Here is a 13,457-nt window from a genome sequence, read left to right on the forward strand (position 1 = left end):
ATTATGAAACAGACCAGTAACAAAAATAAATTTTTTCTTCATTAATAATTTTGTAACATTAACATACCACCATCATATAATACAAATAATATTTTTAAATCTTAAGACTTTTTGTACAGCAAAAAAACTGACAAAGTAATATATTTATATATATATATATAAAAAGCTTAAAAAAAATAAAATGTCAAAAAAAGGCAGAACTGAGGGCTACAAGATTGGGTACTTCTGTGATAAACTAGAAATACCAGAGTAGGCCTGAGAGAACGTGACCGAGGGCATCTCCAAAATGCACTTGTCAGACACATCTGGTAAAAGAAAAATTATAGTGCAAAATGAAAGTCCTTCAAGCAATGTTGTTTGTGTTTTTGTTTGTTTTTGTTGTTGTTGTTTTTAAATAGGGAGCATTCATCCTTTTGTTGTTGTTGCTAAAAAAAAAATCCCCCAAACAAAAATCTAATGTGAAATAGAGAGCAAGAAAGGTTTTAAAGGATAAGAAAGAAAGCAGGACATTTTGCAAAGCAAGACAAAAATAAATAAATAAATCTCAGCCTGCTTTATTATTTTTCCAATCAGATGAGCAGACATGCTAAAATAAGGCCTTGTTTCTAAGAGAAAAGCTGTCGTGGTTTATATGCAGTGATTTCAAAACCATACACTTAAATTGGTGCAAGAACCTTTTTGTCGAGGTATCTTAATTGGTTGAACCATTTCTTACACTTTATCTTAACTGCATAGGATGCCAATACAAACACAGTCCAGGCAAACAAATACTAGGTGCATCTACAAAGTGATTTTAACTAGACTGATATTTTAACATAGGGCAACTTCCCTGGTAGAGACATGGCCTTGGTAACGCAGTAGTGTGTAAACCAGTGTTTTGATCTACTTCCAGAATCTGACAGGCCTGGGTTTTAAAATAGAGATGGATGGGAAAAAGGCATGTTGCAAATTATAAAGTAAAGATCAGCCCTTCAGCCATCAGGCCTTTCAGGGACTGCATGTTAGCTTTTTATTTCCCCGAGAGCCCAACAATAAAGGCTAAAATTGTCACCTTTCTGTCCATTCTAGTTCATTTTTAGTGTGTACATGCTAAGCCCTCATCCCCCTCCCTTCCCACCTCCCCTCCCAACCCCCAATTTGCAGCCTACTCATTCACAGTACACAGCAACAAGTATTTCCCAGACTGTTGAAAACTTTCCTACAGAAGCTGACGTGATTCCTAAAATGCAGTGGCAACAGTAAGTGCCCTCCCTAAATCAAAGCAATAGGCACGGTTGGTTACTACACACTCTAAGTCAGTAGCTCAGTTTCATGTTCTGTGTGAGTGTATACGGTATATGGTTGCACCTCCACACTCACACAGAGAAATGGTGTAGAACCTGTTTTCTGGCAGTATATAGAAGTTAGGACCAAAGCACTTAAAAAAATCATCAAAGCTTTCATTTTGAAAATTGTGAAGAGTTTCAACTTGAATTATCACACCAAAAATGCCATTAACAAGCATTAAGGAAAACTATAAAACCCTGTTTGAAAATGATACCTGCATTTGAAAGTTTTCAGGTAAGGAAACCTATTTTTGAGGTGATAAAGGCAGCCTACCCCCCTATGTCCACATTTTTATGTATATAATTTATATATACAACTACATCATTATATATATAACTTATATAGTACAAGTATGTCTTGGACTTATTCCTCTAAGGGAGGAGGAAAGTCTCAGCTTTTATGAGAGAGATCTTAGTACCTGGTGGGCCAGACCCTCCAGTTCTTGCTATGCTAAATCTTGCCACTGAAGCCAATGTAGAGCTGTGAGGAGAAAGACTGCAGTAATCATCCCTAAACTATTAATAAAAAAAGACACAAGTGTGACACAAGGAAGAAGAATATCCAAGCTTGATCTGGAAATGATCATTCAAGAAGGTTGTAGGTCTAATTCTAATGAAAGACAGGCAAGACTTATCAATGAGTAGTTGTAAAATCTTGGGAAGAAATAATTTTCATTTTTTCAAGTCAAAGCCATAGTTAGTCAGGCATTGTCTTTGTCCTTGGTATGTGAAAAACTTTGCAAGCACAATTCTATCTGAAATCAGCAAAAAGTACTTTAAGAGAGTGTTGTGTTGAAAGCATCACCCAGAAATATGAAAGCTTAAAAACAGTCTTGCTGGATGGAATGACAGGATTTGCTAAGTCCCAAATAAAATCAAGAATAAAAGCCCTTGATCCACTGGGTGCTGGCCTGGTAACATTAACTAATGTACAAAGTTTTCGTCTGTTCTTGTTTTTTAAATGTAAAGATTTTGACGCACATTACAGGAAGGTGGGAGAAAAGGAAACCCTTAAGCAAGTTGGATTTTGATCAGTTCTGTCAAAAGCACCAAATATGACTTGTTTTGTACACAGATAAACAAAGTATGTTAGATAAGAAGAGCAACCTTTGTGTTAGGGACAGCTAAAAAGCCCAAATTGTCTCAGCCAGGTAAAAATGAAGGAGAAAACCCAATTCTACAAATACCAAAAAGGTCACAGATAAGACACGCTCAATCACTGCAACCATCGTATTCTTCAACTCCATTTTAGCCATACATCTTAGTGATTATCCTTTTTACTCCTGAAGGTAAAATAGTTCCAGAAGCAAGGGACTGGCGGCTCTTCTTGCATTCAGGTTCTTCTTCCTCATCTGTGTTTAGTCATTGTTTTCCAGGTATTAAGTGAAAATGTGCTAATTTTAAAAAGCAGTAAACCCAATTCCAAAAAATCTGAATCAAATGAAAGAAAAAAATAGATCACCTCAGTAGAAATGTAAGTTGGCTAAGATTTCAGGTACAGGGAACCATTTTTGAGACATTGCATGGGTCTTCCAGGCTAGCAAACTTGTTTCTGTAATATTTGTTTGGTCCCTGCAACTGTGATACATCTCATGGTATGATATTCCTTCAAACTGCTTTGCTAAGATTTTTTTTTTCTTCTTCCTCAAGATTTTTTCCTCTCTACATCTTGCTCATGAAGAAACCTTATAAAGTTTGATATGGATGAATCAGAGTTGGAGAGTAACCCTACGGACCCATTCTATAGTCTGGGAAGAACTAAAACCAGTACACATAATTAATCAGACAGAGCTATGATATGAATCACAGAAACAGAAAAAATAATGTTGGAAGGTACCTCTGGAGGTCACCTAATCCAAGCCTCAGCTTAAAAAACAGGTCAGTTAGATCACTCTGTTCAGGGCCTTGTCCAACACACTGAATAAATCCTGGATTTCAGTCCTGGAAATAAGCTTTCTTTTGTTCATTTGCCTAGATTATCCAGGTGAAATCATTTTCTAGACTGAGAACTGACTATTGAAAGAGAACAACTTTGAGATAATGAAAAACACTCTACTCTGGAATCTCCGTCCCTGTTAGACTATTCTTTATAAAATTCACATGATGGTTTAGGTTGCTCTTCTCCTAAGGGGGAAAAAACTGCAGAACAAAGATGTGCTGAAGTGTTGTTTTGTTCTAAAAAGTGACTAAAATGCATCATGTGTCTCCATGTTTGATACAGTATGAGTGATACGTTTTTTTAGTTTAAGGTAAAAAAGTGATGATTATGTTAGAAAAACAGAATTTTGCTTGCCAAGCCTCAAGTTGGCAGTATAAAAAGCATATTTCCATAAGCATAATTTTATACATTCAGAAAATCTTACTAGAAAAATCTTGATACTGGTACTTTCTAAATGATTTTTCAACACTGTAACATATAAAGTACACCTTGATCTAGGATATTCTGTTCAGTTTTGGTCTTCCCCATACAAGAAAATTACTGACATACTGAAGCAAGTCTAGAAGACAGCCACCAAGGAGATCAGATGGCTGGAGCACATGATGGATGAAGAGAGGCTAAGAGACACAGTCAATCCTTAGGAAGAGAAAGGTAAGGGTAGATCTTATTGCTGCCTACGAATATCTAAGAGAAGGTGTAGAGAAGATGAAGACTCTTTGCAGTGGTGCACAGTGGAATAGCCAACAAACACGAGTTGGAACATGGGAAATTCCTACTTGACATACAGATTTGTTTTGTTTTGTTTTGTTTCGTTTTCTACCACAAAGTTAGTCAAATATTGGACGAGCTTGCACAGAATGGCTGTGGAATTTCCATCCTTGGCAGTATTCAAAAATCAACTGGACATGGCCCTGAGCAACCAGCTCTAGTTGAAGGTTGGCTGAGACAACCTCTGGACAGTCCCTTTCTACCTGCATTATTCTATGATTAACTACACTGCTCCAAAATATTATTTAGCTACTCACAAAAAAAAATATATTTGATTTAGTTGTTTCCTTTATGTATACTATTTTGTGGGACATGTGTCTCAGTTTGTTCTCATCCAACAGTTCCATGGCCTTGGAAACCACATCTAACTTTCTTCAGAAAAGCCAAAAAAATGTGGCTTCTGTTTTGCAAACAGATATAAATCTAGCATGAAGGAAACACTGTTAAGCTTCTCCTTTCTAAAGCTCAATAATTTTGTCTTCAACTGTTACCAAATCATCTATTTAGAGTTTTGTTTCCAAAGAAGCCTTACAGAAAGGATTAGCCTTTCCTTATTAGCCCATTTCTATTCATAATTTATAAATAGAAGATGTCTGTACAACTTTAGCAAGGAGACACAGGCCCAAAAATGATCTAGCTATAATGGATTGCTCAGGTTTGAAGTGCACAGCTTGAAATATCTGCAAAGAAACAAAAATTGTAATTGTAAAAAATGACTCCTGGAACATGTCACTAATTAGGCTTTTCCAAAAGGGAGACTCCATCTATGAAATACAAGCTATGGTTCAAAATTTTAGTAATGACTAAGACACTTGTATATGACCACCCAGAAACTGAAGTGCAGAGACTGATGGAGTATACAACATATACAGGTGAAAAATACCTCCTGTTACAAGCAGAAGCGATGGTCCCAAAGCCCAGAATTTGGCTTCAGAGTTCAAGACCTGCAACAAAAAGAGCCTGAGAAATCTGAAATCTGAAATCTGGTTAAGGCTCTTATCCCCTTTTCCTCTATGTTTGTTTGGCTATACAAATCCAGGATTTAACTGTAGGCCTGTCTCTAGAACAAAATAATCACACATTTCAGTATGTTTCTTTCTATGGGGCCCTTGTTCTGCCATATTTAAATAAGATGTCAACAAGACCAAAATGAAAACTGGAATAAAAGAAGCAGTCTTGCTTATTTTTTTTCCCCTTTTAAATAGAGCCTGGTACATAAACTGTCATTTAATAATTATTCTTTGTAGACTACTGTTAGCATATCTAGAGGCAGGTGTGTCCAGAGGTCAAAGGAGGATATTTATGCAGGTTCACAGCCAATGAGTATTGTAGCAGTGAGTTTGAGAGCACATACATTAGGATGCTACACTAATGAAATTCTAGGATTTTCTTACCCTCTTTTTCTTTTTTTTTTTTTTAAATCTAATGTACTGACTGGATGCTCTACAGTTTCACACAGCTGAGGTTTCAGTTCCCATTAGACATCTGGCAGGATGCTCTATATATTCCAACACAAATTGGATTCTAGGGCCCTCAGTCCCAGTGGAACAGCTGGATGGAATGGCCATAGAAGTACGCAAACACAGAAGTAGAGAAATACGAGATTGTCAGCAAGCAGTGCTCTGCAGTTTTTGTATATATATATATATATAAAATATATATATATGTATATATAGTACGGTTAGTTTTAAATCTTTGGAATAATCTCAATTTTCTTTCTTTCTCTCTACCTTTCTTTTCTTTTTTTTCTTCACACTCTCTCTTGCTCTCTCTCTCTCTCTCTCTCTTTCTTATCATGAATGTTACATCATTGCCCCTAAAAGATGGTTAGATTTTGGTCCATATTTCATGCCATATGGGCCAGACATCGTATTTCCCCCCTGTCCCCAAAGTGTTCAGTTGACAGTCACAGTGTTTTGTGAAAACTGTGAGGAAAAACAGCATCTTTTGAGTAAATTCAATCTCTCACTGGAACCAAAGGTTGCAAAATGCTGAGAATTCAAGTGCCAAGGATCCCGGTGACAGCTCTTAAACATCTATTGAGTTTCTTGTTTGTTCTTTTTTCCCCAAGAGTACAGTTTTACCTCCCAAAACATAAATTAAGGGAAATATTTAACAGTCAATGAGTCAAAACAGTCAAAGAAGGGCAGTTGGCTAATACAGTATAAAAGAGCAGCAACCATTTGTGGACCATGCGCCATTTTGTTTCATTTCTAGACACATCTTGTAGGGATGGTCCCAGAATATACAAAATATACAACCTAATGACCACCTGCCTGCTTGCATAGGCCATTTTTATGGTCCTAAATGCAGTCTTTGGAGTCAGGGCCAGTGCCAAATAGTTTCAAATGCGAGTTATAATAAGATACATTTTTTGTTTCTTTTTCTTTTGTAATGAAGACTTTAATCCACTTTGAGCCCAACAAAATCAAATTATCAATAGGACTGAAGGGTGAGCATGAGACCTCCACTTCTCCTTGGTGGTTCACACAGTAGGCCAAAAAGGACCTCTAGGTTAGTAATACTTTAGAGCAATCATTGGAAAAGCCTCATTGTTGTAAGTGAAATCCAACCCTTCCTTCACCATTCACACCATTATGTTTTTTTTCATATTGGAGTGGGCTACAGTATCAACTTGATGAATGGAAAAGGAGGACTTTGATAATTTCTTTAAAAGGCTAATGCTGAATGAAGCCTTTGTACTTGGAAGAGGTTCTCGATTTCCCACTCAGAGACTGGAGCAGGATTTTTGGCTTGTGTTTTTTTGAGTGTAAGATGTTCAAAAAACATCAGGTTTAAATAAAAATGTCTGCAGGTGCTCTTTACACAAACAAAAGTCTAATGTTTTAAATTGGTTTTTAGAAGAACAGCAAGAAAAAGCAACATAATTCATCTCTAAGTCACTCTGAGTTGTGGCTAACGTGCTCACATGATGTGGAAGGAATCCTGTAGTCATGCCTGTATGGTGTGGCCAGTCCCAGACCAATATCCAGGTGAAGACAAGGAGTTCTGAAGATCACTTGTTCGTGGAGAAAAGAGAAAATAAGGTTTAAGCTTCCAAGTAAGCTTTTAAAGTTTTCATTCAACAAATAAACAAGAAGTCCTAGCTATGGCAATAAGGTGAGGCCTACAGAGATATTAGGTGCTGTTTCTCTGGGTTTATCCCTTGGCCACTTAGCCATCATGGCAGCAGCTTCCAGAGTCCCTAGTGCATATGTTGTGCAATAGCCAAAACAAAAATTAAAATAAAAACAACCAACAAAAATATAGTCCTCCGTGAAGTCTACATAAACTCAGGCCAAAGAGAGAATATTTGTGTCACAAGTGTCACTCCACAGTCTACTGCCATTAAGGCCACTGGTATTGACTTAAAAGGATCTCAATAGCTCAGTTCTAGGAAGAAGAACCAAAACCAAGACAGGTCAAAGTGTCTGTGAGAAGTCTGACGCACTGAACATTAGGAATCCTCAGACAAAGAACAAACGAACCAAGAGGTTAATTTTGGCTACCAAACTGGGATTTGGTTTTCTAGGTCATTGTTTTCCCCCCATCTATTTAAAAAGAAAGTTAGTGCTACAAATATGCAACTTCAAGACGACATATTCTCCTATTGAGTTGCATCGAGAAGCAAGTTAAATAAGCCCCTCCTATTGCCGTCCACCTGCAGAGAAGCCTCCTCCATTTTCTTTGATTTCCATTGGCAAAACCAGGAAATAAATCCAAGAGAGACAAAGTACTGTACGCAATTGTTCTTCTCATTGACTTCACCTCTATACCATTTCCTCGCCTGCATCTTCTCCCATCCAGCTGGGGCAAGGCATAAAGAACTGATGTGTGTATTGAAGTATAACTGGGTGCATGACAGAGCGAGCGTGTGGTCTCTGTACAGAGGGTTACACGTGATCAAGTTCTCTTCTCCTGCAAGGCAGCATGTTATTACTCGAGTTCCACTTTCATCTCACAACACTTAGCTCAGATGACATCCATGCCAAGCTGACAGATATTTAGATGTGTCTCTTCATGTGGAGGGCAAGGTGGTCGGACCTGGAAAAACACCTGCAAAATAAATGAAGTGGGAAATTAAATAAATTCAGAATTTGGGAAAACAGGGTTGCTGCTGTACAGGAGGAAATACTTATCCAGGTTTAATGACATTCTTTATATTATTGATGGATCAACACCAAACGCTGTGTGCTTCACAACTATAACTAACCACTGATGGCCAACTATCCAGGCTTTCAGCAACTAAATAGACTATTCTCCCTTCTCTGTTCCTTTCCCTCCTCCTCTTACACTGAGTGAAACTTCAAGGAAGGGTGCTCATCCATGCACCTGTAGGATAAAACCAAAAATTCAGTGTATGTGTGTGTGTGTGTGTATAAAAAAATAAAACAAGTCAGTTTTACTCAAATACTCAAATACTTAGCAATGACAATTTAAAAATAAAAATAATAATTAAAAATATCAGAAAAATATAGCTTTTCCAAGTGCCCAGTACCAGCAACAAACACCAACATAAGATGCCAGTTTTGAAAGCTAATTTCCCATTTTTAACTACAAATCAGAAGGAAAATGGTTCAATGCTTGGGGGCTGGAAATCCTTCAGGCTACATCTCTCTCATATTCTCTCCAATGGGAATATCATTGGTAATATGGGGATGCTGATGAATGCTATCTCCCTAAATGATGTTGAGAGAAGACAAGGTATTATTATCCCTATCCTGTAAGTGTGAAAATTGAGACACAGAGAAGGCAGGGATACTGTAAATAACGCAAGAAGTATGGTAAAACAAACAAAAAAAAAGGCAAAAAAGACAGGACTTTCACTTTCAACTTCTGTTCTTTGTCCACTAACCCATCTTTCCTCCATCTCATCACACAACGTAACATTTTGACATTCTGAACATGTGGGTGGATACTGATGAGACAGACTTAGAGCATCAGCCCTAGAGAACTAGTTGAGTTTTAGGGCTGGTCTAAACATGTAGTTAATTGAGGATAACGTAGGGCATGAATTTGAAATTAAGCATCTATTCTTGATTAACTTCCTCTCCAAAGGCTTGTGACTGCCTTCTTTTGAAATTACTTAATCCACTTGGGAAGTGGGTTAAAATATTCAGAATAAAACACACTTACTCCAGGAGAAGAGCAGCCCCAAAAAGAGTTAATCAAGAATTACTATTCTAGAACAGCTGCTTTGTAGCAGACATGCTGCAGGGCACTCATTGCAGCAGGAACAGCAACCCAAAATCTGTGACTTTACAGCACTAAGATCTTATCAGTAACTAGGGGAATAAATTCGGAGGAGGACAGGTGCTTTTCTTCCCTGTCATTCAATATATACCCCATTTTATCAAAACTGCCAGTAAGCAAGAATATTTATTCAACTTCATACCCAATAGAAATGGGATCAAAGGCACCAATCCATTTCACAGTCACTATCACAGTGTCATTAAAGATATGTTTGGCACCAGAGAGTAAACTGCAGGACAAGCAGGCAGTGGTTCTGGCTGCCTACCCCAAAGCCCTGAAATGGAGCCCAGCTGTCAGAGAGGCAGCAGTGAGGCACTCTCAAAATTCAAACTTCTACTATGGACTTTGAGCTGAGTACTCAGATACGGGAGGTTTCCAAGTTCCCTGCAAATCTTGGCTTGTCTTCTTTCCACCCTAAACCAAAAATCACTGGCACAATTATTTTTAGTAAGAGGAAAAAACATTTATTATAAATATCACACAAAAACACAAATCCATGGCTTTTGAATAAACTGTTTTTGTAGGCTCTGAGGGCATCATTAGAAGCTACTTCCAGAACTGATTTGCCTGCAATGTCTTTTCACTGCCCCACAGATCTAGAGTCTGAAAACACCACCGATGGTTAGAATATCCAAATGGCTTTTTGTGAGAATCGGGATAGCTCATACAAAGGCACTGAATCTATTTCTCAAGAAGCAATAGTTGAGTGTTTTTTACTTTTCAGAAAGAACGTAAAAGAACAAATTCAACTATGTAGTCAAAACAAAAACAAACAAACAAACAATAATAATAATAATAATAAAAACAGAAGTGCCCTCAATCTAAAAAGCTAAGAAATTGAAGACCTATAGAAATGAAGAGATTTTTAAATAGTTAGGGAATCTTTTCTGTCCCACTGGCAGCATTCCCCCGTACAGGCAGTCTATCTCTAACTATATCCAGAGATGAATCACCAAGAGGTAAATTTTCAAGACAAAGAAGCCTTGTATGAAGGCAACTTTCACAAGAAAAAAAAATAAGCTCTCATCATCTATGGATGAGCATAGTTCTGCTCTAATCAGCTGTTCTCTACTGATTTGTAGCAGCTTACAAATGGGTTAGTACCCTTCTGGAGGGGCAAAAAAATAAAAAGAAAGACTTCAAAATGGGCTGGTGGCTGCATTCCTCCAAGGTGCTGCCTGAAGTGCAGTGAGACAGATGAGGAACTGACAATGGACACTTTGCTTTCAGCGCAGCAGGCTCAGCACAGCTAGAATTTTCTAGCCCAGGGGTGCCAAAATCCACCCTTGGACCAACATCTCTCCTGTCAGTCTCAACTGAGAGAGCAGCATGCTCTGGCTACAGAGGCTGCCAAAACAAAACAACAGCTTGAGTGGCTGCCAAAAAGACATGCACCAGCTGGCACTTTAGTCTAGGACTAGTCATAAGACCACCACCCAAGCATGGCTTTTCTTCTCTGATTGTCTGTATGATAAATGCATCCCAGGAAAAAGTATGCTGAGTCACAACACAGCAAGATCTGTTAAAAATATGAATCCAGAACAGTTTCACATCAATTACCATAGTATTAGTATCTAGTGTATTTTTCAGCCCTATAATATTTTTATAGCTAATAAAATGGCACCATTCTTAGCTAATTTATAGCTAATAAAACGGTACAATGCTAATTTTTCATGTCCTCCTGCTGACTGATTTGGTTAGTTCTAGCTATTGGTAAGGCTGGTGGATATGGATGTTTATGTTCAACAGTATAACAGTCCCTACCAGATGATACAGCTAAAACACGCTGTCCAAAAAAAAAGTATTGATCACTGGGCATATTTTTTTTCCATTCTGGAACAAGAGCTAGCAGTGGGGGAGGCTCCACAGGATACACTGACAAGATAAACTCCTTTCTCCACAAAATTAAGAAGCAGCTGCTTGCTGGTCCCTAGTCCTGTCTGTGAGGCAAGACTTTGCCCCACATCTCTGGCTCTGCGCCTCTTCCAGTTCTAGAGCAGCACTGCATGTGGTATGTCAGCTCTTCCTAGGAAGGACAGTTTATGCTAGATTAAGACACTCTAATTCTGAAAGTCATACAGTGATGCACAATGCAAAAATTCCCTACTCCCAAACATGACTCTCTCCCTTCTCTTTTTGCTCTATCTCCTTAGCAACACTGTACTCCTCAGCATTGAAGCCTCTGCAGAAGAAAGAAAGAAAGAAGGTAAGAGAATATATTGCTCAGCCATCTTTCTAACCAGCTGTGGATTTCCCACTGTGGGATTTGTGCATTTCAGCCAAGCATGCTCTTAACTTGCTGTCAAGAGAGGACACCAAGCACACTTACACCGGAATATATACCTCAATAGTCTGGCACTGAGCTGCTATCTCCTAAACATGTATTTATGCAGAACAAGCAAGTGCCACTGCCCTGTCATCTTCTTCCCCTTGGAGTGCTGAGGTCTTGCACTATGTGAGGAACATAACCTACCTGTGTTTCTGAAGAGCATAACTCCTGGGGAATGCTAATAAACAGCATACCCCAGGTGTCTGGAAGGCATGAGGGACTTGTACACTGCTTTCTGCAGCACTTTAGCTGATTCTCCTTTCTCCCCTGCTGCCACCAAACCACATACCATTTGCTGTACATATGGTGCTACTCAAACCAGTGGTAGTTTGCCAGCTATAACTATGTGATCTGTGGGGTGAATGGCCATTCAGGCTGGGATAAGGCTGGGGACAGCAGCAGAAGAGAATCAAGTCTTCTCATCTCTTGTTTTAGAATTGTCCTGTACACAGGGGACATGAATACCCCTTTGATGTTGGCCAGGAGGTCAGAGACACAACTGCATCTGAAAACAGACTGGAAAGGAATTGCAGCCACACCATGTGCACAACACTCCCCTTCTTTGCTATATTGATCCCTGCTTTCATGATCTGATTGCCAAGGTATGGCCTTCCCTTCTCAACAACAAGAGCTGTTCCCTTCTGAACAAAACAATGTATTTTGTGCGATGTCGATGTTGTAAAAAGTAAATCCAAAAGGCTCCTTAAAGTTTAGCAAGCCCAGATGTCTGAGGGAGTGACCACAACTCTTGTCAATAATGGTGGGTGCAGGAGAGGGCAGCAGTTCAGATATGGAGCAACTGTTCTCCAGCTGGGAGCCCTGGCTCAGGAAGGAGCGTCTTTAGCATTAAATTCTGCCTACGTGGCTAGGGACAGATTTATGCACTTTTCAGTGCTTGGTTGAAGTGACATCTCCAATAGATGCGGACAGATGAATGAATGAAAAAAGGAAAAATAGTGGTATGGCAAAGTGGGCCAAAAGAACAGACACCGGCACTCTACAAGCTTGCAACTGATTGGAAAAGTAAACCCAAACCTGACTCCTGCCGCCACACGCAGATGGCTTGTGCATGGAGGGCACAAATCCCAGCAGTCTTATTTTTTTTCTTTTATCTACAGATTCAGCTGAAGAGCAGAAGTATTAGATGGTTGCAAAAATACATCTCTTGACTGCAGTAACTGAGTTGGCTGCCAAATAAAAAAAATAAGCAAGGATAATATGTAGATGGAGAAGAATAATTACTTTAAAAGGGACTGAAAGAGACTGAGGAGTTGAAAAAAAACTATTTTATTTCTTAAACCTCTGCTAAAAATACTGTCTGTCCTGACACAGAAACCCTGCAGTTTTGCACTGCTTGTGTTTGTGTGCTTGTGGGGCTGGGGGTGGTTACTCTGTTCTTCAGAGAAAAAGAGAAAGGCAATGCCTTACATTCAAAACAGAGAACATAAATGACCTCCTTCACAAATGTGCTTATACAAAAGCAGAACTCCAGAGGTCCCTACTTGGTTTATCCTGTCCCTCACTCTGAGCAAACAAAAAATAATCCAGGGATAAAACAAAAGATAATCCAAGAGGAAGCTCTCTGTGGCGGGGGAGGGGGGCAGGAAGAGGGGAGACAAGGGGAGAAGAGTGCTCAAGGAGATGAAGCTCTTGGAAAGGCAGGATGTGAAAATGATCGAATTTCCTTCCCATAAAAGGATGGGGTCCCTTGTTTATGTCCCACACATCCTCTCTCCACGCATGTTTTCTGCTGGTCTGGTGTACCCAGAGGCTTCCTAGAGCCTTTATTGTATTACAAGATGTTTTCTTATCAGAGCAGAGAACCTTCGTGCTGCATTAAAAA

At 38.9% G+C, this 13,457-nt stretch overlaps 1 protein-coding gene across 3 annotated transcripts in view; it reads right to left on the reverse strand.

Moving 5' to 3' along the window:
- Positions 1–360: 360 nt before the first annotated feature.
- The window catches only part of KLF7 (Kruppel like factor 7), a 62,696-nt gene continuing 49,599 nt past the window's right edge, over positions 361–13,457 (reverse strand). For all 3 annotated transcript variants that reach the window (XM_035331307.1, XM_035331306.1, XM_035331305.1), the window contains one exon: positions 361–8,088. In XM_035331307.1, coding sequence (XP_035187198.1) covers positions 8,051–8,088 — 38 coding nt within the window. In that variant the 3' untranslated portion in view covers positions 361–8,050. The remainder of the gene's footprint in view (positions 8,089–13,457) is intronic.

This window comes from Oxyura jamaicensis, chromosome 7 (genome assembly GCF_011077185.1).
Source record: "Oxyura jamaicensis isolate SHBP4307 breed ruddy duck chromosome 7, BPBGC_Ojam_1.0, whole genome shotgun sequence".
Lineage (NCBI taxonomy): Eukaryota > Metazoa > Chordata > Aves > Anseriformes > Anatidae > Oxyura > Oxyura jamaicensis.